Source organism: Camelus dromedarius, chromosome 12 (genome assembly GCF_036321535.1).
Source record: "Camelus dromedarius isolate mCamDro1 chromosome 12, mCamDro1.pat, whole genome shotgun sequence".
Taxonomy (NCBI): domain Eukaryota; kingdom Metazoa; phylum Chordata; class Mammalia; order Artiodactyla; family Camelidae; genus Camelus; species Camelus dromedarius.
In genome coordinates this window covers 67790929-67812169 of record NC_087447.1, presented here as the reverse complement: position 1 = coordinate 67812169, position 21241 = coordinate 67790929, and the positions used below count along the sequence as shown (strand labels likewise).

General features: G+C 37.8%; 1 protein-coding gene across 1 annotated transcript in view; it reads right to left on the bottom strand.

Moving 5' to 3' along the window:
• Nucleotides 1-21241, bottom strand: part of CNTN5 (contactin 5) — a 1016453-nt gene that overhangs the window by 50827 nt on the left and 944385 nt on the right. The window contains exons 17-18 of the mRNA XM_031460619.2: nucleotides 16391-16549; nucleotides 6846-6995 (exon numbers count right to left, since the gene is read on the bottom strand). Of these exons, the coding sequence (XP_031316479.2) occupies nucleotides 6846-6995; nucleotides 16391-16549 (309 nt within the window). The remainder of the gene's footprint in view (nucleotides 1-6845; nucleotides 6996-16390; nucleotides 16550-21241) is intronic.

Here is a 21241-nt window from a genome sequence, read left to right as displayed (position 1 = left end):
TTCATGTATTCCACAAGGAAGTAGAAGCAGAGGGTAGGTAAAATCATCTTTGAGTGAGATTTTTTGGAATGTGTGATAAAATGAAGAGACGGGACAGGCAAGAGGAAGAAGGGAGGTGGGGGAGGGGTGACCTGGGAGTCACCACCTTTGGTGTAAGATGGTAATTCTGGCTCTGCCCCTTACTTACTAGGTGACCTTGCGCAAGGTTTAAACCTCTCTTATTCTGCTTTCTTGTCTGTAAGATTCGGATAAACACTCCGTGCTTTAGAGGGTTGATATGTGAATGAAATTATTTAATGAAGGGCAAGTGCTTACTTAGCATAGGGCTTGGAACATGGTTCGTGATTTATGGCTGGCGTGCGGTATCACAGGGACTAGGAAGACAGGAAAAGTCTAACTTGAGTGTCCCACATTTACTCCTGGGTTAAAACCTCTCATTGCCCTTTTGTCTTTCAGGCTCAAGTCCTCTTACTGCTCTCTCACCACCTTGGCTTAATCAGAAAGAGACATGCCGAACGGGCACGTCTTTCTTTTAGGAAGACATTTGTTAAGATTACCACTTCTATTTGCAAAGTGCTTCTGAAACTGAAGACCTATTTCTTGAATATATTTTGTAGAAAACACTTTCCTAGATCAAACTGGTTTCACGATTTAAAAAGTCTGCTGTAGAAGCCACACTGTTACCTCTTTTTCTCCCCTAAATTTTGAGATTTGGTCTTAGAGGTCTGTTGCTTGCTATGATTTCCGTCCTCTCTTAATGTTACTAAGAACCATTTCTTTTATTTAATATAATTAAATTACTCATTGGGTTGAAGAAAGCTATGATGTTAATTTAAAACTATTTTCTTTTAGATTTCCCCAATTATTTCAGCTGAATTCTTTGTTTTTTACACCATATTTCTTTTTAGAAACATACACTGGAGGGACCTTCAAAGCCCCACAGCTTTATGCCTTTTCTCCGCACACACCAGTGCCTGACAATAGTATATAGATTTTTTTAATTGCCCCCTTTATATAATTCCACCTGCGTCCCCTTTGGTCTGGCCTTCAAAGCCCCATTAAATGTCATTTACAAGGCTAAACCACATGCCTCCAAGAGAACTAATTCAGTCCCATCTCATGACAGTATTTTATTGTGTTCGTTCCGTAACTTCTGAACTCAGTGAACTTTCTCTAGTAATTATCATGGACAAGAACTGTGAAGATACAAATACGCTACTTTCAGAAGCAGCAAGATACAGCGCAGTGAAAGAAGTTGTGTTAGGAAATTAAATGAGTCTTTTCTGGACTTGGGATGAGTCATGCGTAACTTTGGATGCTAAAGTGAGGTTGGCTAGACAAAACCACAGAATTGCTAGGAAACAGGAAAAAGACACAATTTTATGACCTTTTTTCCATCACCCTTCTCCAGCACACACACACACACACACACACACACACACACACACACACACACACACTCAGGGTTTTAGCTCAAGGAAATTTTTGGAGGAAGGTTGCCAGCTTAGCAGATGGGGGTGTTGTGGCATCTCCCTCCAGCCTCAGCTGTCACTACAAGGAAAGTGGGAGTGTCATTTCCCCCTCGGGCTACGTGAGAAAAGAACGGACACCAGAGCTGCAGAGAGTATAGATGCTTGCCTCTCACATCCTAACTGGATACAGTTGAGTGTCAGAATTTTGTAAGATGGCCCAGCCCCACATTAGGCAGTAGAGCAGAGACCAAAATAGTTCTTGACAACATACTGTACCTCTAGAGTCTGGCAGGTCAGAAATGTGAAACGATTACTGTGGGCAAAGCAGACACTATGGAAAGTGGGTTTGCACAGGCCTTGCTGCGATCACAGACCATAAACCTGCCTGCCAGGAGACAGGGACGTCTCCAACAACCCAGTGTAGCCCACAAGAGAAAGAAGCAGCGTGTGGACAAAGGCCATCTCGTGGAGCGCTCCACATTTCCACGAAAACCACAAATTGCAACACCTGAAGTTGTTTTTCATTTTCTTCTTTTCTGACCTGGAAAGTGCCCGGGGCAGCAGTTGGAAGGTGAGGGAGGAAGGAGAAAGAAGAAAGAAAAGACAAACACTAACCCTCAGGTCCTGCCTGGGCTGGGATGGAGGAACAGAAGCATGGAATTGGATATGAGATTAAAGGTTTTATTAAATTAAAATGAATTTTTTTTAATACCTTAAAGTCAGATTGCCCTAATACCTAAGAGAGCCTTGGATATAGTTAGGGCGGAAGCTGGAGAGGAATACAACTATTTTATGTTGAAACTCTGTGGAGTTCAGTGTGTTTAGTAAACTGGTTACATTCCTGTAACATAATATGGTACAGAAAGCGCTAAAGCTAGGAAAGATTTTCATCTGATTCTTTACTTGAGAATCATACTTATCTGGTTGAGCATTAATCTCTTGAATGTAGAAAAAAAATTTTTTTCCATGTGTGGCCAGAAATATGTAGGTGGCATTTATCATTTCAGAGTCCAAAGAGAATGGCAGGACAGAATACCATGTACTCAGAAACTGGGAAGCTATTTGAATGAAGAACACATTTTTAAAGCAAGGGCTTTCATTTGCCACTTCTTTTTCTCTGCTCCTTTTGTCTCATCTGTGTTATAAGAACCAAAGAAATGGCTACACGTTGGGACAATACCAGGATCCACTTATGGGTGAGACCTGGCTGGACTGGAAACCAGCATGAAAGGCCAGACACGGAGGTGGGAGGGGGATGGAGAGAAGAGGCGTGCTCTGCACTGGGCGCCCCACTCTGAAGGGCTCCCTTGACTCCCCAGCCGGGCATGCTGGTTGAGTGGCCGGGCTGGACGGCACACAGTCTGCCGTGGAGACCTCTCAGCAGGACAGGGTCTCGGAGCAGCAAAGAGATGGGATGGCTCTGACTATATCAACAAACATATATTTAACCTGAAAATGTTTCCTCAATATGAAAAAAACAATGTACACATGATTACTATTGTTTAAATGTCTATTTAATGAAGTAGTATCTCATTTAAATTCAAGATGATGCTAATAATATTAAATGGCTAATATTAAACATTTATTATGTGCCAGGCAGTCTGCTGAGCTCTTTACCTGCATTATCTTATTTCATCCAATAATCCAAAGGAGTATGTTGTGATATTATCTCCATTATATAAGTGAGAAAATTGAGCCTTGAACAATGCATAGACCTTACCTACGTTCACTGCTAGTAAGTGGCAGAGAACATTACTCCAGATTTACCGAACTCCGAACCTCAAACTCTTAATTACAGCTGCTAGGTAGAACCTTCGTTTATCTATCTATCTATCTATCTATCTATCTACCTATCTATCTATCATTCTATCTATCTATCTAATTCATCATAATTTGAAATAAAGAAAAAAAAAGAAACTGCAAATATTGAGATTTCTATCAAGAGCTTTGATAATAATAGACATTTTAAACTACAAAGAAAAATGCTAAACCTCTCTAAATTACAGGTTACATAATTAACTCTATCTTGTATCCTCATTGAGCTTTCAACAATTAGTGTTATAAATATGTAACTTATAGAATATTAAAGTTCAATTAATTGAGAAAGCTGCTCTTGCTAAATTCATATTTTCATATTTTTCTATTTCTACTGTTTCCTAAAACTGTGATTTTTTTTTCTCTTGGGTGTCATCTTTTAAAATGGCAGGGAAAGCATTTCCACTACTCAATCCAAATATATATACTGGTTTGATGATAGTCACATATTTCCAAAATTAAACACAGAGTTATATCTATCTATCTAATGAGCTAATTAAAACTTGTAAGAAAACTGTATTATAAATAAATAAATATAAATGTACATTAAAGTAAAAAAACATACAAATATCTCTTACTTTTCAAAAGTTTACTCGACACCACTTTGCTTTTACAAAAGACCTACATTAGTGCCTGTTTCTGCTGATCAACAAAAATCCAAGGAGGATGTTCACTTTTATGAAAAAAGGTGAAAAACAGAAAACGGTTCTTCAGTTTATGCCATTTTTGGCTTACAATAGTTTTCAGAGGAGTGCTTTCCTTCTGGATAGGGGGGGAAAACCTATGTTTGTATCACTACTTTGACATCCTATTCATAATGTCAGACTGAACCAGTTTATCTTATATTTATTGGCTACTAGGAGTATTTTGATGACCGTAAAATTGAAAATACACTCTCTAGAGGAAATTGCAAAGAAAATTTAACTTTCTGGGGGGCACATGTGGGCAAGAAACCATTCCAAGGTAAAAATGCTTTGCTAACGCTGCTTTGGGATTTAGAAGATTCTCGTAAAGAGGAGAATTTTAAAGGGACATAAAACTTTCAACTCAATATCCCGCATGTGAGATCTTTTCTCTTTTCAAAGCAACTCCACTGATTTTCGAAGATTACTTGGTCCATTAGAACAGCATCATCTTTTAAAATACAGGACATGTTCTTAATAGAGGCAGACTGTGTCACTTGAGAGGATGTCTCAGGATATTGGTGTCCCTTTTAATCCATGCTGTCTGATGGAACAAGCACAAAACTCAACACTTGGTTCAACACCATTAGTACCTCAGCCCTGTGTGGTACCCAAGCACAAGCAGCATAAAGTAGGCTTCCTCAACTCACTTTCAAAAAAGAGTATTTCATGCATTTTTCATACCATTTCTCTTCTCTTCCATAAGATTTAAATGGACTATAGTACATCATGTGTATAGAACTCTTGATAAAATGGAGAGAGAGGCGCTATATGATTGAGGTAACTGCAGAAATAGACTAAGGACGAGGCTTTCAAAATGCATCATCGGAACACAATTTAGCTTGAAAAGTGAACGTGAGTTTGCTAAAGGATTTTTTCATAGCACAAGGAGATTTATACTATAGAAATTCTAAAAGGATCATTCATCCCAAACGGATTATTTATTTTCAAAATGAATATTTATGGAGAGCATCTGAATTAGGCAGTAATCTTTGCCTTTGTTTAAACACAATTAACAATATGCAAAGTAAGGCAGTGCTTTTTAGAAAATACGCGAGCATAAGTACTAATATTGGCAGTCATTTCAATATCTGCACAGCGAGTTTATAAAATGAGGAACAACCAGTCTGTTATGCTCTTAATTAATGAACACCTGTACACAGGGAAAGCATGGCTGATTTTACGAACGCATGCAAATCCAACCGGGCAATTAATGTTCAATTTAAAATTCAGGCTATTGAAAAGTAGCAGAAAAACATAAAAAACAACTTGTAATAGGCAAATCACAAAAGCAGAAAAGTTGGATTTTCTGTGAATGAATCTTTTCCAACATATATATAGGCCACTCTATCTTTTATTTCCTTGGTCGCTTTATTTTTATATGAACAGAATTGGAACTTGTTTCTTATGGTTATTCGTACTTTATGTAATAAGTTGACCATTCAGGTTTCTTTTCTTTCTTTCTCTTTTTAAGAGAAAAAGTGTGTTTCTCCAGACTGAGTGTGTTTTAGAGAAAGAATCAACTCTTTTGATAGTCTATTTTAATTATTAAGAGCTTCGTTCAATTTCTAAGACGTCACAAATCACATTTTTGGTCCTATTCTACCACCGTGGTACAAAACGGACACAGTTCAGTCTTAGTCTTCTGTGTGTGTGTGTCTCTGACCTGAGTCCTGGTGTGGGTAGCAGCAGATAAAAGAAAGAAAAGGGATATTCCTTTTTAGTCTTTCAACAAAAACATAGGAGGCACGAATGTCAGACGTTGTTCTAGGTGTTGAAAACAGAACAGTGAACAAATAAGACCACGTTCTCACTCTTAGTGCACTTGTGCTGTGATAATCATGAGATTCGTACGTTGTCACTGAGTGTAAAGACGTTACACTTTGCTTTTGCCCTCCTTGTGTCTGCAGTCTAACTCTTCTCCATTTCTCTGTTGTTTCGACTGTTCTCATCAACACTATTGATGTTTGTGTTTGCCTAAGCGAGTACCCTACCAGACACTTTTTATATACAATTTTATAGGAATATAAAAGAGAGAGATCAATAAGACTTTATCCAAAATAATTAAAGCTCTACTAACAATTTTTCTTTTTTCTGCTTCTTCCGGGTGATAGACAAGATGTCTTAAAATTTGTGTTTGAATAAAGCTGTTAATTTTCCTTCTGCGGTCTTTAGAAACATTGTACCAGAGAGACTTCATTCTGAAAGGCCAGAAGAATGCTGTTCTTTTCCCAGTTAGGAAGCAGATGGGTATTTACTTTACACAGACATCAAGAAGGCAATAGGTAAAGTCAGGACTTTGTTTGTCAGGGCAGAGGGGTGGAGAGAGGTATAGCTCAAGTGGTAGAGTGTGTGCTTAGTATGCATGAGGTCCTGGGTTCAATCCCTAGTAAGTCCTCTATAAGTGAGTACGCCTAATTACCTATGTTTGTCTTTGCAAAGTGTAATTCATACCAGGTCAGACGGTGAAGGACAACACAAAGACTTAGGAAAATGCACTGTAACTAGAGGTAACCATTATCACTGGAGAAAAAGAGGGTGAGACAGTCTGTTCTGAATTTTATGGATCTGCTATATTGAATGAGTACATAATTAGAAAGAAACTAACTGCTTCAATTTCATGGTAACTCGAAGATGGTGCAAGGGCAGGGAGGAAAATTGAAGCAAATACACACCTGTATTCGTAGAAACAAAGAAGAAAAAGATCTGAAAACAAATAAACTGAAATAATTATTTCAAAAGAAATGATTTTATGATGTATAGGTAAATGAATCAGGGAATATTATACTAAAGTAAGCAATTATGGTCAATTCAGCTTGCTTTCAGAGTGATCAGGCGCATACCAAACAGCATTCTGGCTCCCCAGGATTCTTACCTGCTTCATTCGTGCGAATCATTCGCGATGGGGTGCTTGGGTCCCCAGTCCCAATTGGATTGGTGGCCACCACTCTAAACTCGTATTCCACCCAGGGGTTCAGGTCCACTGCCATGGCTGATTCCATGTCCCCTGTTATGATTTCTGGGACTACAGAGAGGAAGGAGATTTCACGTCAATAGGAGGACTGGAAATGCTTACCAACTGTGGTCAAAGATCTCATAGGCACCGACGGAATCAGCACAATTCTTTGTGACGTGGGGCCATTGTGTCACCTCTGGTCTCAGTAAAATGAAAATCAATCTTCAGAAGACATGTACGTGTCAAAGTTGGTTGTAGTTTGAATTCTTTCATCTTTCCACGTAGACTGACATAACATAACTTGCCATTAACTACACTAAAAATCATTTGGTCAACCCCTCAGCCCCAGATAAGAGGCCAACTCATCTTCTAATTTTAGCAAATAGTTCTCATATTTCTAGGGAAATTTCTCAAGCAGTTTGCCTCTCCCAGTCTGGGCAACATGCGTAGCCACTTGGCAGTTCCAAGCAGCAGGTTAAGCATACACTTCTCTAATTAAAAACCTCCAGTTTGTGATTTCAAAGGGAGAGCTCTGAACTCTCCTTGCAGTGACTTTTGTACTACATTTAGATTTTATTAAAACATCAAATTATGTGTCAATATAACTACCATGTAGTAAAGTATTTTTTATATAGTGTTTATGCTCTGTTTGGAACTGTTTTCCTTGTTCACTCATGTCTGCTGTCTCGGAAATATTTCTGGAAGAACACTTGTGACAGGGGTAAAAATGGGGAAAGTGGAGGACCTCTCTTAAGAAGTGCAAATGTCCTCTGGATTTATATCAGCCCTGGATTTCTTTTAAACGTATCAGGCCGGCGGTGGGTGGAGGCTCTTGGTTTGATGACTCAGTGCACTTTCACTATGACAAGGTAGAGCTAAATGCATCATGGCTTCCCCGTGAAAATCCCTTTTGAAATGTAACGAGAATATTACCACATAATCAGCTCCATGAAAGGTGAATGATCAGAGCATTGTCAGTGTGGGCAGCCAGACAAAGCTCAGCCCGACAGAGCTGATTTTTTTAAGCAATGAAGACATGGAAATAAGTCTTTGGCTGAAATGGCAAATAAGCAACACCCTTGGAGTCTAGGAGGGAGGGGTAAAGGCCGCTGTTCAGTCCACAGCTTGGTGGAATGATGAGCTGTGTTTGCCAGATGTAAAGGTGGGACCCCCAGCCCTCCCTAGACCCTGCCATCCACTGGATCACTAGTACCTGCCTTGGGCCCATCAGGACTTACTGTTTCATTGCTTTCTGTTTATATCAGTTACTTCAAGCAGCTCCAAACATCTCAGTCATCCCTCATCCCTTTTATTCTAATCCCCATAGAATTCTGCACATTTCCTTTTTCTGGCTTAGTTCCCATTCTCTCCTACTGTTTGAAATCCTTTCACTATGGCCTTTGGAATTCATAATCCATCATTAGCAAAATTCCCATTTACTCACTCTTCCTTCTGAACATTCTTCCAACTTTTTACTCCAATAGAGACCTGAATCCCCTCTGAGACAGCCTTGTGCCTCTCGAGGAGTGGCCCTCCTCAGATGCTTAGCGAACAGTAGCCAGTCTCTCTCAGTTCCATGTCTCTCCTCCCTGCCTCCTCCTCAAATATCTCTAATACAAGCATGCAGGTCATTTTCCCACTTAAAAATGAAACAAAATTCTCAAAATTTCCTCTCCTTCCAGCCTTCACCTAGTTTCTATGTTTTGCAAATATTAAATTTTATATATGAACAGATAAACAGAAAATTTCTTCTGTATATAGCACAGGAAACTATATTAAATATCTTGTAATAACCTATAATGAAAAAGGACATGAAAATGAATATATGTATGTCTATGCATAACTGAAACATTATGCCATATACCAGAAATTGACACATTGTAGATTGACTGTGTTTCTGTTTCTTTGATAGCATAACTTCTTGAGAACTATTTGTGCCTTTATTTGCTGTCTCCAATTATTTTGTTTCCATTCTCTCTTGAATCTAATCCAATAGGCTCTTAACTCCATCATTCCACCACAACTGCTCCTGTCAAGATGACAGTGGTGTCTATTGCTAAAACCCTGTGGTCAGGTCTCTGATCCTTGTCTGACGTGGCCTAGCATTGTGCTTTGACACAGTTGATCATTCTCTCCTCTTTGAAATACTTTTCAAAACTTCTGATCTTGTTCTCCCTGGTTATGCCTTATCAGTCTCCATTGCTAGTTTCTTTCTGTCTTTCAGATGCACCCTGGTTCTATTAACTCCCGTTTTTTTCACTCCATGGTGAGCTAATCTGGTCTCATGGTTTTAAATAGCCTTTGTAAATTGATGACTGCAATATTTTCAGCCCTGAACTTGTCCCCTAAACTCCAGAATCATGTGTCCTATGGCCTATTAAATATTTCTATTTGGGTCGAGTTCTTGGCCTTCCTTTCCCCCACCTACTTCTGCAGGGTTCCTTTTTCAGGGAATGACAATTGCTGTATCCAAAATTTGGGGGACATTCTAGATTTCTTTCTTTTTCTCCTGCCCCACTCCAACCCATAAGCAAATTATGCCTCCTTGGTCGTGGATTAAGGATGTTGACTTCTCCACTTCCCTTTACAGCAAGACTTCTTAAAAGAGTTGGCCGTATTAACTTTTCTCCCATTTTCTCCTGAATCAATTCTTATGAGACTTTAGTTCTTGCTATTTTACTGAAACTGTTAATGTCACCATCACCAGTGACTTCTGTGCGACTTAAATCAGTGATCATTCCTCATCATACTTGCCATGTCAGGAGCATTTGACACAGGCGATTACTTTCTCTTCCTCGGTAGATTTTATTCTTTTATCTGCCAGGATATCACATTGTCTTGGTTTTCCTTTGAACTGAATGGTTGTTTCCCCTCTTATCTTTGGATGGCTCCTCCTTTCCACAAATTCTTTTATTGGAAAGCTTGAGGGCTCAAATTTCATCCTCCTCTCCTCTCTATTTTACGCTTCTATCCTTGGAGATCACACTGCAGTCTGGTGGTTTAAAATGCAATTTATATGCCAATAGTTTCCCAATTTATATCTTTATTTTAAACCTCACTCTTAAACTCCAGCCTCGTATATCCAATTGCCCACTTGATATCCTTAGAGGCCCCATCTCCAAATATAGTCAAACGGATGGTTAGGGTTTCATCATATTAATTTGGGGGAGACACATTTCAGTCCATAGCAGGCAGGTTGCAATTTTTAAAACGTTTAAAAAATTTTAATGAAAATATAGTTGATGAACAATATTACAAAATATAGTTTTAGGTACACTAATAATGATTCAACATTTGCATTCATTATGAACTGATCGCCACTGTAAGTCTAGTAATCATCTGTCCCCAAACAAAGATATTACAATATTGTTTACAATATTCTAGTGCTGTTTATCACATCCTTGTAACTGATTTATTATGTAACTGGAGGTTTGTACCTCTTAATCTCCTTCACTATTTCACATTCCCAGCACCAAACTTCTGACAACCACTTGTCTATTCTATGAGGCTGTTTTCACTTTCTTTTGTTTGTTTGTTTTTTTTGAAATCCACATATAAGTGAGATCATGCAGAATTTGTCTTTCTCTGATTATTTCATTTCATTTCAGAGCATAAGACCTTCTAAATTCATCTATGTTGTGTCAAATGACAAGATTTCATTTTTATTATGGCTAAGGAATATTCTATTGTTTATATAAATACCATTTTTAATCCATTTATCTATCAATGGACTCTTAAGTTGCTTCCATATCTTGGCCATTGTAAATAATGCTGCAATAAACACTGGAGTGCATAATATATCTTCTTGAATTAATGTTTTTGTTTCATTTGCATAAATACCTAAAAGTGAGATTTCTGGATTGTACAGTAGTTCCATTTTTCATTTTTTTGAGGAAGCTATTACTATTCTCCATAGTGGCTCTCCCAATTTACATTCCTACCCAGAGTGCACAGTGGTTTCCGTTTCTCCAGTTGCTCACCAACATTTATTTGTTGTCTTTTTGATAATAGCCATTCTGATGGGTGTAAGGTCATATCTCACTGTGGTTTTGATTTGCATTTCCCTGATGATTAGTGATGCTGAGCACCTTTCCCTGTGCCTGTTGGTCATCTCTATGTCTTCTTCGGAAAAATGTCTATACAGTTTCTCTGCCCATTTTTTAATCAGGTTGTCTGATTTTTTGACATTGAGTGGTATGAGTTCTTCATATATTTTGGATATGAACCCATTGTCAGATACATAATTTGCCAATATCTTCTCCCATTGAGTAGACTACTTTCTGTTTTGTTGATAGTTAGTTTCCTTTGCTATGCAAAAACTTTTTAGTTTGATGCAGTCCTATTTGTTAATTTTTGCTTTTGTTGCCCTTGGTTGAGGAGACAGATTTATAAAAATATTGCTAAGATTGACTTCAAAGAGTATGCTATATTTTCTTCTAGAAATTTTGTGGTTTCAGGTCTTACATTTAAGATTTTAATCCATTTTTAGTTTATTTTTGTATACGGTGTAAGAAAATGGTACACTTTGATTCTTTGGCGTGTAGCTGTCCAGTATTTTCAGCACTATTTATTGAAAGGCTGTCTTTTTCCCACTTCATATTCTTGCATCCTTTGTCATAGATCGTATGTGTGGGTTTATTTCCGAGCTCTCATTATCTGTTACGTTTATTTATGTGTCTGTTTTTTGTGTCAGTAACAATCTATTTTAACACTGTAGCTTTGTAGTACAGTTTGAAATCAAGGAGTGTGATACCTGCAGCTTTGTGTTTCTTTCTTGAGATTGCTTTGGCTATTTGAGGTGTTTTGTGTTACTGCACATATTTTAGAATTATCTGTTCTAGTTCTGTGGAAAATGCCATTGGAATTTTGATAGGGGTTGCACTGAATCTGTAGATTGCCTTAGGTAGTATGATCATTTTAACAATATTAATTCCTTCAATCCATGAGCATAGTATATATCAATTTGTTTGCATTGCTTTCCATTTTTTCCTTCATATCTTTTACCTCCTTGGTTAGGTTTATCTCTAGGTATGTTATTCTTTTGACACATTTTTAGATGGGATTGTCCTCTTAATTTCTTTTATTGATAGTTCATTGTTAGTGTAAAGAGATGCAAGAAGGTTTTATGTATTACTTTTCTATCTTACAAATTTAGTGAAATCATTTATAGGCTCTAACAGTCTTTGGTGATGTCTTTAAAATTTTCTATATTTAGTATCATATCATCTGTAAACAGTGAGCTTTACTTCTTCCTTTCCAGTCTGAATTCCTTTTATTTATTTCTTTTCTTGTCTGATTGCAATGGCTAGGACTTCCAGTACTAGGCTGAATAAAGATGGGAAGAGTAGACACCCTTGTCTTGTTCCTGATCTTTGAGGAAATGCTTTCAGCTCTTCACCATTGAATATGATGTTAGCTGTCAGCTTGTCGTCTATGGCCGTTATTATGTTGAGACATATTTCTTCTATACCTACTTTGTTGACAGTTTTTATCATAAATGGATATTGAATTTTGTCAAAAACTTTTCTGCATATATTGTGATGACACCTAGATCTTGGGGTTCTCAGTCTCCAGAACTGAGAGAAAACAAATTTTTGTTGTTTAAACCACCTAGTTATAATGTTTTGTTATGACAGCCCAAGTAGACTAATATACCACCTCTCCCATAGTACTTCTGACCCGCCTTACAATATAATATTTATTTTTTATTCATTAACTTCTAAGATATCATATAACTTCCATGTTTATTATGTTGTCTGTTTATTGTTTGTCCTCATCCACATGGATATAATCTCCACAAGGGTAGGCATTTTTTGTTTCGTTTTGTTCACTCATATATCCGAGGTGCCTAGATCACTATCTGGAAAGTGCTCAATATATTTTTGTTGAATGAATGAAAGGGGAATTCAAATCTCCAGATGTGATCAAGAGTTAATTTCTATTTTAATCTTGATATAATTATTTCAGAATTTGGCTAAAAAACAAAATTAATATAAAGTTTTAAATTCCTCCCAAGGCTATAGATATTTATGTTCCCTTACCATAACTATAGGTTTTAGATTCCCCCGCTCATTCCATATTGTCTCCACTATACTTCTAATTCCTCTTTAAAAAGAGAAAAAAAAAACAGATTTAGAAATTCTAAATTCATTCCTACTTATAAGGACTATAAAAAATTGTAAAAAAAAAAAGCATGAATTGAAAGTATTAATATTTTTGATGCAATAACATACAATATGGAATAGATTAGAAACATTTTTTTATAAAATTAGGATTTTGATTTCAAATGCAATGTTGTGGAGATTAAAGATAATGGAGACCGTAACCAAAGTAAGTATTTTTAAAGCCTTGCAGCTATCTTTCTATGAAGATAGTCTCTCTGGAACTCTGGGGACAAATTGGTTTCAAAGAAGACATTCTGTTTCAGAGAGAACATACAGCGACTAAAAAGTGCGGATGACTCTATATTGATTCAGGGAGAGAAACTTGTTACAATGCTTTTCCTACTAAAAGAATTGCATCCAAAAATTAAAGTAAATAAATAAATGTTTAGTTGATAAATTTAATCAACCAATTAGTCAGTGGAAAACATATCCACAAATAGCAGATATGGCACTGACTGGAGAAGAGTTAAGAAACAAATTTGAATTGAGTAAACAATGGCCAGTCAAGTCTATGATTGTAAGTGATTTGGTATTCCTAAGTAGACATAATAAAAAAAAAAAAAACTAGGTCAGCTAATACTGCTCAATAATATAGGCAGTATTGATAAGTTAATTCCAGATGTGCTCATCTAGATGGTCCATATGCAATTCATTATTTCATTTGTCAAAAATGAAGAACTCGCTATTCTTCGTACTCATGTTGGTGTATAAAGGAATCTGAAGAGCTTTTAAAACACTAGCTTGTGGAATGCATTATCGTGATCAGGGAGTTCCACCTGCAGATCCAGATCTTTTTGTTGTTGTTGTTCTAACATTTACTTCTGCATTAGCATGTATCTCTACTGAAATTGATTTAGATGAGAGAGCAACTATGAATACAAAGACCCATTGCTCCAGTGGAGATGGTGCAGCTCCAGAGAGACTTCTTTCCCCATCACAGACATGAAAGAAGTGATCAGTCTGAGCTGGGGGCAAAACTCAGGCAGCATTTAAAACAGATACTTTAGAGCACGTGAAAGCTGAGAACTGTTCCTTGGAGGGCTTGCCTGGAGGGCGGCATGCCTCCATCAGTAGCTGTGAGAGATGCTGAGTTTTAGAGAAATGTGTGACCACTTTAGGTGAGGAGACAGCTTGCTTGTGCTCTATTACTATCAAGGGCAAATAAAACTGATCATTTATAGAAATATATTTCTGAAAAATATACATTTACTTTATAAATACAGTACCACCATAGATTTTTATAAATACTTGCTGAACTGAATTGAAAAAGAACTCTCTACTCAGAAATGTTTCCAGCATTCAAACTATATTAGAAAGATAAGAATGCAACTTTATATTAGGGACTTCTAAAGCAAATAAACAAACCACCAAAATAACATTTGGTCCAAACACCTAAGCCCTCTATACATAAAACACATACACACACACACACACACACACACACACACACACACACACACACGTATTGCTTTTTCATTTTTCCATAGCTTATGCCAAAAATTTTTACAGTTTATATATTTATGTGTGTGTGTGTGTGTGTGTATATATCTGTCTGTCTGTCTGTCTGTCTATCTACCTACTTACCTATCTAACAACAAAAAGCAGAAACAGGAGAACCAAGGCATGTGAGAAGTCAGGGGATGAGAGTAACCCGGAAGCTATGGGAGGAAGAGTAGATGTCCTGGACTGCCATGTCATCTGTTAAGGTCAGAAACACAAGAACGTGGGTATGGGATGAGCAAGGAAACATAGGTATGTATCACAATGTGCCCATAAGGGGATCTTCCCAGGAAGCAGGCAGTGTGGGCAGGGGGGTAAGATGGGCAGGAAGCACAGCCACAGGCAGGAGACTGAGTTTGCTGGTGCACAACACCAGCTCTGAAGGTGAATCCGTCTCTTGGCTCCAGAGCAAAAGGTTTGTGCTCTGGCACTAAGGATGAGATGGGAGCATCCCCTAAATGGAGATTACAAGAACTCCCATGTAAACCTGTTCATGTGGTTTGAATTTGTGTCCTTTCCAAAATTATCTACCAAACATAGGGATTCCCCTAATTTCTTGTGTCTACAGGGTTAAAATGGAGCTAGGAATAAATACCAATTATATATATTATAAAATAAATATTTACACATGTACAGTACACTATAATGATTAATCAAACTTAATTCTATATGTTAATATAGGATCTTAATATCAGGAAAACCCTTAATAATTTGCAGGCAGATGAATATACTTTCTCTCCACCAAATATAAATTTTTATACAAAAATAAGTTTCTGTTCCAATTTATTAAGTAATGCAGTAGTCCACTTTACTCCTGTAACATTCAGATTAATTGAGTTTTATGGTTACTGCACTCAGATATTTTACTGATTCTATATTGCATTTCCATGCAGGTAAATCAATTTTAAATTTAGATAGAAAATAAAACAAAATCACAAATCCCTACTCAGTATGGACAACTGCTTCTGAAGATTACATTCATAGATATTGTACGTTTTTCTAATACCAACATGTTAAATAAGTAATGACTATCAGGTGAGTGCAACTTCACATATCCCTGCAGACAGCCACATTTGGAGAGAAAAGGGAAGTTTAGTTGTAACGTGAAAAGAAAAACATCCAGGAAGAAAATGATTTTTAACATAAGGCAACTATAATGCAAACATCTGAGAAGTAAGCATTGAAATGCTTCCTTGTTCTAAATAATGTAATTTTATGTTAGACTTTTCTTTTTATAAATAAAACAGATACGTGACTACAAAGGGACAAGGTCCTGGAGTAATGGAGCAAGTCTGTGTCTGATTGTCTTGGTGGCTATTTGAATCTACAGAATAAAATTGCATAGAATTTAAAAATTTTATGTAAAAAATTGCATATAAATTGCGTATAAAGTTGAATATAAAAACTGGTGAAGTTTAAATATGGTCCGTGGTTTATAGCATTGTATTGATGTCAGTTTCCCGAGTTGATCATTGTACCATTGTTATGTAAAATGTTGTCATTTGGGGAAGCTGAGGGATGGACGCACAGGAAATCTTTGTACTAGTTTTGCAACTGTTATGAGTCTAAAGTTATTTTAAAAAATAAATAAACACGCATAAATGATGTGGTCCTTCCTCGGGAAATGAGAAGAGAAGAAAGCAAAGTGGCTTTATAAAAAGAAGTAAACAATGCTTAATATTGTAATAAATAACAAAATTTCCAGAATCCAAAATAATCCTACTGAGATTGTTAGCAAATACAGCTCATGACATAGGAAGCGACTCTGGTTGTGTCTGGCGTTGCCTTCGAGCCTCTCACCTGTTTTGACTGTTTGCCAGCCCAGGGAGAAGGGGCTGCGAGCCTGCAGGTTGTAGGAGGAGACTGGGCTGTGGTTGTCCGCGGCTGGACTCCAGGACAGTGTGGCTGTGCTCTCGGTGATTTCCTCAACGATCACTATCCCTGGTGGGCCTGGGGGACCTAGAGGCAAAACGGGATGGATAAAGTTAAGGACAAGCCATGATGTGGAGCCACGAGAAACTATTTCCAATTAAGACCCCGTCACACTATGTAATTATCTTAATGAAATACATATTCCCTAATGGACATTTGACAGTAAAAAAGAGACAGGATGCAAGCAGGTTTCCATGATTTCTGGGAGTAACTTAATTATAGCTTAGGTTTTTCTCCCTAATACTTTGTGCTTAGAGGCAACTACCATTTTTATAGAAAAGGAAAAAATAATTAGAAACGAACACAAGGATTTGAATGCCAGTATCAATTATGACTTGAAATCCATCACAGCTTACAGAGACAGCAGCAGAGAGTGACAGGCACTGCTGTCAGGAACAGAAACAGTCCCATCATTACAACAAAGCTACAGGTGTGTGGACCTAATTCTCCAGTTCAGGAAACCTACAATGTACCAGTATTGCCATGTGCCTATCAAGTAGCTTCAACTCCAATGGGGGAGAAATGAAGTCTCTGAAATAATGAGAGTTCAGACCAAGGATGGGTGGATTCTAGAAGTGAGGCATGGGAAAATGTTGTGGGAAGTTAAAAGGAAGGTGTGATTCGATAATGATGATGATGATGATGATGATTTATGATAGGGGTGAGAGGGTGGTGAAGATTATTCTCCTTTTCATCATAAAAAATTAGTATAGAACAGTGATTATCAATCTTTGTGCATGTAGACTCTAGTTTCAAGAAACAACCATGATCTGATGTGAGGAGAGATATACCTTTGTATTATTACTTCTAAAATAGTGACTTCTAATATCATTGAAAAAACATGTAGAGTGTTTACATTTTAGTGGCTAAAAAAACAATGTCAGTTTTATTATTAACATTCTTCTATTCCCCAATATGGACAATTCAAGTTGTAAGGATGCTTTTATTTTCAATGAAAAAAAAATCTCACGCTTAAATACTTTAAGTTTTTAAATTAGTTATTCAATTCGTCCTCACGCAGCAAGTTGCTCTCTGGATTTGGTGATTATGAAGTCTGAGCAGTAAAGACTGACCTAGACTGCCAGAAGCTGAGTAATGGCGAAGCGCTAAAGGCATGGGGGCAGTTAGTAAAGACCTCTGAGTAGAGAATTTCAAGAAGGAAGCATGGCCAAACAAATGATGACTTTAGGAAATGAGAAATGAGCATTTTTATCAAGGGTGAGAAGAACCAGCAGCGGACAGCAGAGACCAAAGATGTAAAGGACAAGAACTGTTCCTTCAGGAAGGTGGCAGAAGATTGGGACTGGGGGAGGAAGTGTGGAGGAGAACCACGAGAGGTGGCGATTTTTTTTCTCTGAGTGAAATGAAGGAAGAAACGACGAGGAGAGAGAGAGGGTTTTGAGATGGTGAGAAGGGAAGCTGGGAGAGCTCATTTGGGAAAGTTCTCATTTTTTTCACTAAAGAAGAACAGAAGTAAAGGTGACTGGGTGAGAATGGGACTGGGATCTAGAGGACAGTGGGAAATGTCTGGATAAGCCCGTGTGAAAGAGGGAAATACAAACATTCTGGAATAGTACTGGAGTCCGAGTCTGAAGTGGAACTGACCGACACAGCAGGTTAGGCTAGAAAGCCGGAAGCAGGGCCAGAGAAAGTGGTTAATTGGGCTCATTCAGGTTTAGCTTATGAGTTCAGTATGACTTATCAAAGATGCCAATGGTGTGAATGACCAGGGCCTCACGGTGGACTGGGGAGTCAAGTGAGGCCAGGATGGTGCTGGCAGACGAGAGTAAAAGAACGGAGTCAAGGAAATCGGGTTATTACGAGGAGAAGATAGAAATAAGAAATTGTATTGTGAGGAGAAAATTGTAGAATTTGTGATTAAATGAAGGGAACTTTTGATGAGAGTTTGTGTTTATCTGTAGAAGTGGACAACGTAATTATTAGGTCAAGGACTTATGGAAGAACATTTGATGGGTCACCAATATGAGTGTTCAGAGCATTACCACTGTAGCTAAGGATGAGGTGTGGAAAATAAATGAGACCCAGGGGCTGAAGATGCCGAACAACCTGGTAGACTGCAGTAATATGGATACAGAGGAGTGACCATAATGGCAATAATATAACACGGATAAAAATATTAACTGTAAAAATAACACCAATAGCTACCATACGCACATTGTATTGTATGAAGTCACGGCATTAAGTATCTTTCAAACATTAACATGTTCCCTTGGTTCTATGTCACTGTGAGATGGGTGTTAGAATCCTTATTTCATAGAGGATGTAATGGAATCTCAAAGAGATTCTTTGGTCATTTAATAATCAATAAGTTACTTAGTCAATAACCTTGTTGGACGTTAGGTGACACACTCGGCAGTAGGTGTCAGAGCATCTGTTCTAATGAGGAGAGGTTATTTGCCCAAGGGCCTCTGCTAGTGAGTGGCACAGCTGAGACTTGAGTTCAGATCTCTGACACCCACTGCCTAGTGTAACACCTAACATATTATAAAGTTGTTTATTTATTATTAATTGACCAAAGAATCTCTTTGAGATTCCATTATGTCCTGATTTGATCAAGGAATCAAGATGCATGGAGATCCTTCTTCCTTTCACTGTTAAATCTAGTTTCCATTGAAGGAATTAAAGAAAGAGGAGGATGCGTGTTTCAGGGCACGGCATATTTAAATTACGCGGTAGAGGTAGAGATGACATTTGAAGGCAGTATTTAGGACTTTGCTATAGTCTGTGTATGAGATAGCCACCATCATTTCTTTCTTCTCTGTACGTGCAGGTCATTCCTCCTTGAAAGTTGGAGACTATTTTCTCCCATTCTTGCATTTGGGCTGGCCTACAGGCGTACTCTATTGACATATTGAGGGTTTGGTTCTAGGCCACCATGATAAAACGAATACTGCAATAAACCGAGTCACACAAATTTTTTTGGTTTCCAAGTGCATGCAAAAGTTATGTTTACATTACACTACAGTCTACCAAGTGTGCAATAACATTATGTCTAAAAACAATGTACACACCTTAATTTAAAATATTTTATTGCTAAAGAGTGCTAACCAGCATCTGAGCCTTCAATGAGTCATAATCTTTTGGCTGGTGGAGGGTTTTGCCTCAATGTTGATTTCTGCCAACTGATCGAAGTGGTCGTTACTGAAGGTTGAGTTGACTGTGTCAGTTTCTTAAAATAAGACAACAGTGAAGTGTGCTGCACTGATTGACTCTTCCTTTCACGAATGATTTCTCTGTAACATGCAATGCTGATGGATAGTATTTTACCCACAGCAGAATTTCTTTCAAAATTGGAGTCAGTTCTCTTAATACCTGGCACTGCTTTGTAAACTAAGTTTATGTAATATTCTCAATCCTTTGTTGTCATTTCAACAGTCTTCACAGCAGTTTCACCGAGAGTAGATTCTGTGTCAAGAAACCATTTTCTTCGCTCATCCATAAGAAGCAGCTCTTCACTTGTTAATGTTGTTATCCTGAGAAGACAGGACTTCGGCCACACCCACAACCCACACTTCTACTTTTAGTTCTGCTATTTCCACTACATCTTCCTCCACTGAAGTCTTGAATCCCTCAGAGTCATCCATGAAAGTTGGAATCAACTTCTAAATTCCTATAATGTTGATATTTTGACTTATTTCCGTGAATCACAAATGTCCTAAAGGCATCTAGAATGGTGAACCCTTTCCAGGCTTTCAATTTACTTTACCCAGCTCCATCGGAGGAATCACCATGGCAGCTATAGCCTTATGAAATGTATTTCTGAAATAACAAGCCTTTAAAGTCAAAATTACTCGTTGATCCATGGGTGGAAGAATGGATGCTGTGGTAGCAGGCGTGAAAACAATGTGAACATTGTTGTACATCTCCATCTGAGCTTTCAGGTGACCAGGTGCATTGTCAATGAGCAGTGATACTTTGAATGGATTTTTTTTTTTTTTTGGAGCAGTAGGTCTCAATACTGGGCTTAAAATACTCAGCAAACCATGTTGTAAACAGATGTGCTTCCATCGAGGCTTTTTTGTTCCATTTGTACAGCACAAGCAGAGTATATTTAGCATAATTCTTCAGGGCTCTACAATTTGGGGAATGGTAAATGAACACTGGCTCCCACTGAAAGCCACCAGCTTCCTTAGCCCCTAACAAGAGTCAGCTTGTCTTTTAGCTTAGAAGCCAACATTGACTTCTCTTCTCTTGGTATGAAAGTCTTAGATTGTATCTTATTCCAGTACAAGACTGTTTCATCTACATTGAAAATCTGTTGTTTAGTGTAGGACCTTCATTAGTTATCTCAGCCAGAGCTTCTGTATAACTTGCTGCAGCTTCTACATAAGCACTCAATGCTTCACTTTGTAATTTTACGTCAAGGGGACAGCTTCTTTCCTTAAACTTCATGAATCAATCTTGTTTGACTTCAAACTTTTCTTCTGCAGCTTTCTCAGCTCAGCCTTCATTAAATTGAAGAGAGTTGGGGCTTCATGCTGGATTAGGTTTTGGCTCAAGGGAATATTGTGGCTGGTTTGATCTTCCATCCAGACCTAACACTTTATTCGTATCAGCAATAAGGCTGTTATGCTTTCTTATCATTCTTATGTTCACTAGAGGAGCACTATTAGTTTTCTTCAAGAACTTTTCCTTTGCATTCAAAACTTGGCTAACTGGTGCAAAAGGCATAGCTTTCAGCTTATCTCAGCTTTTGAC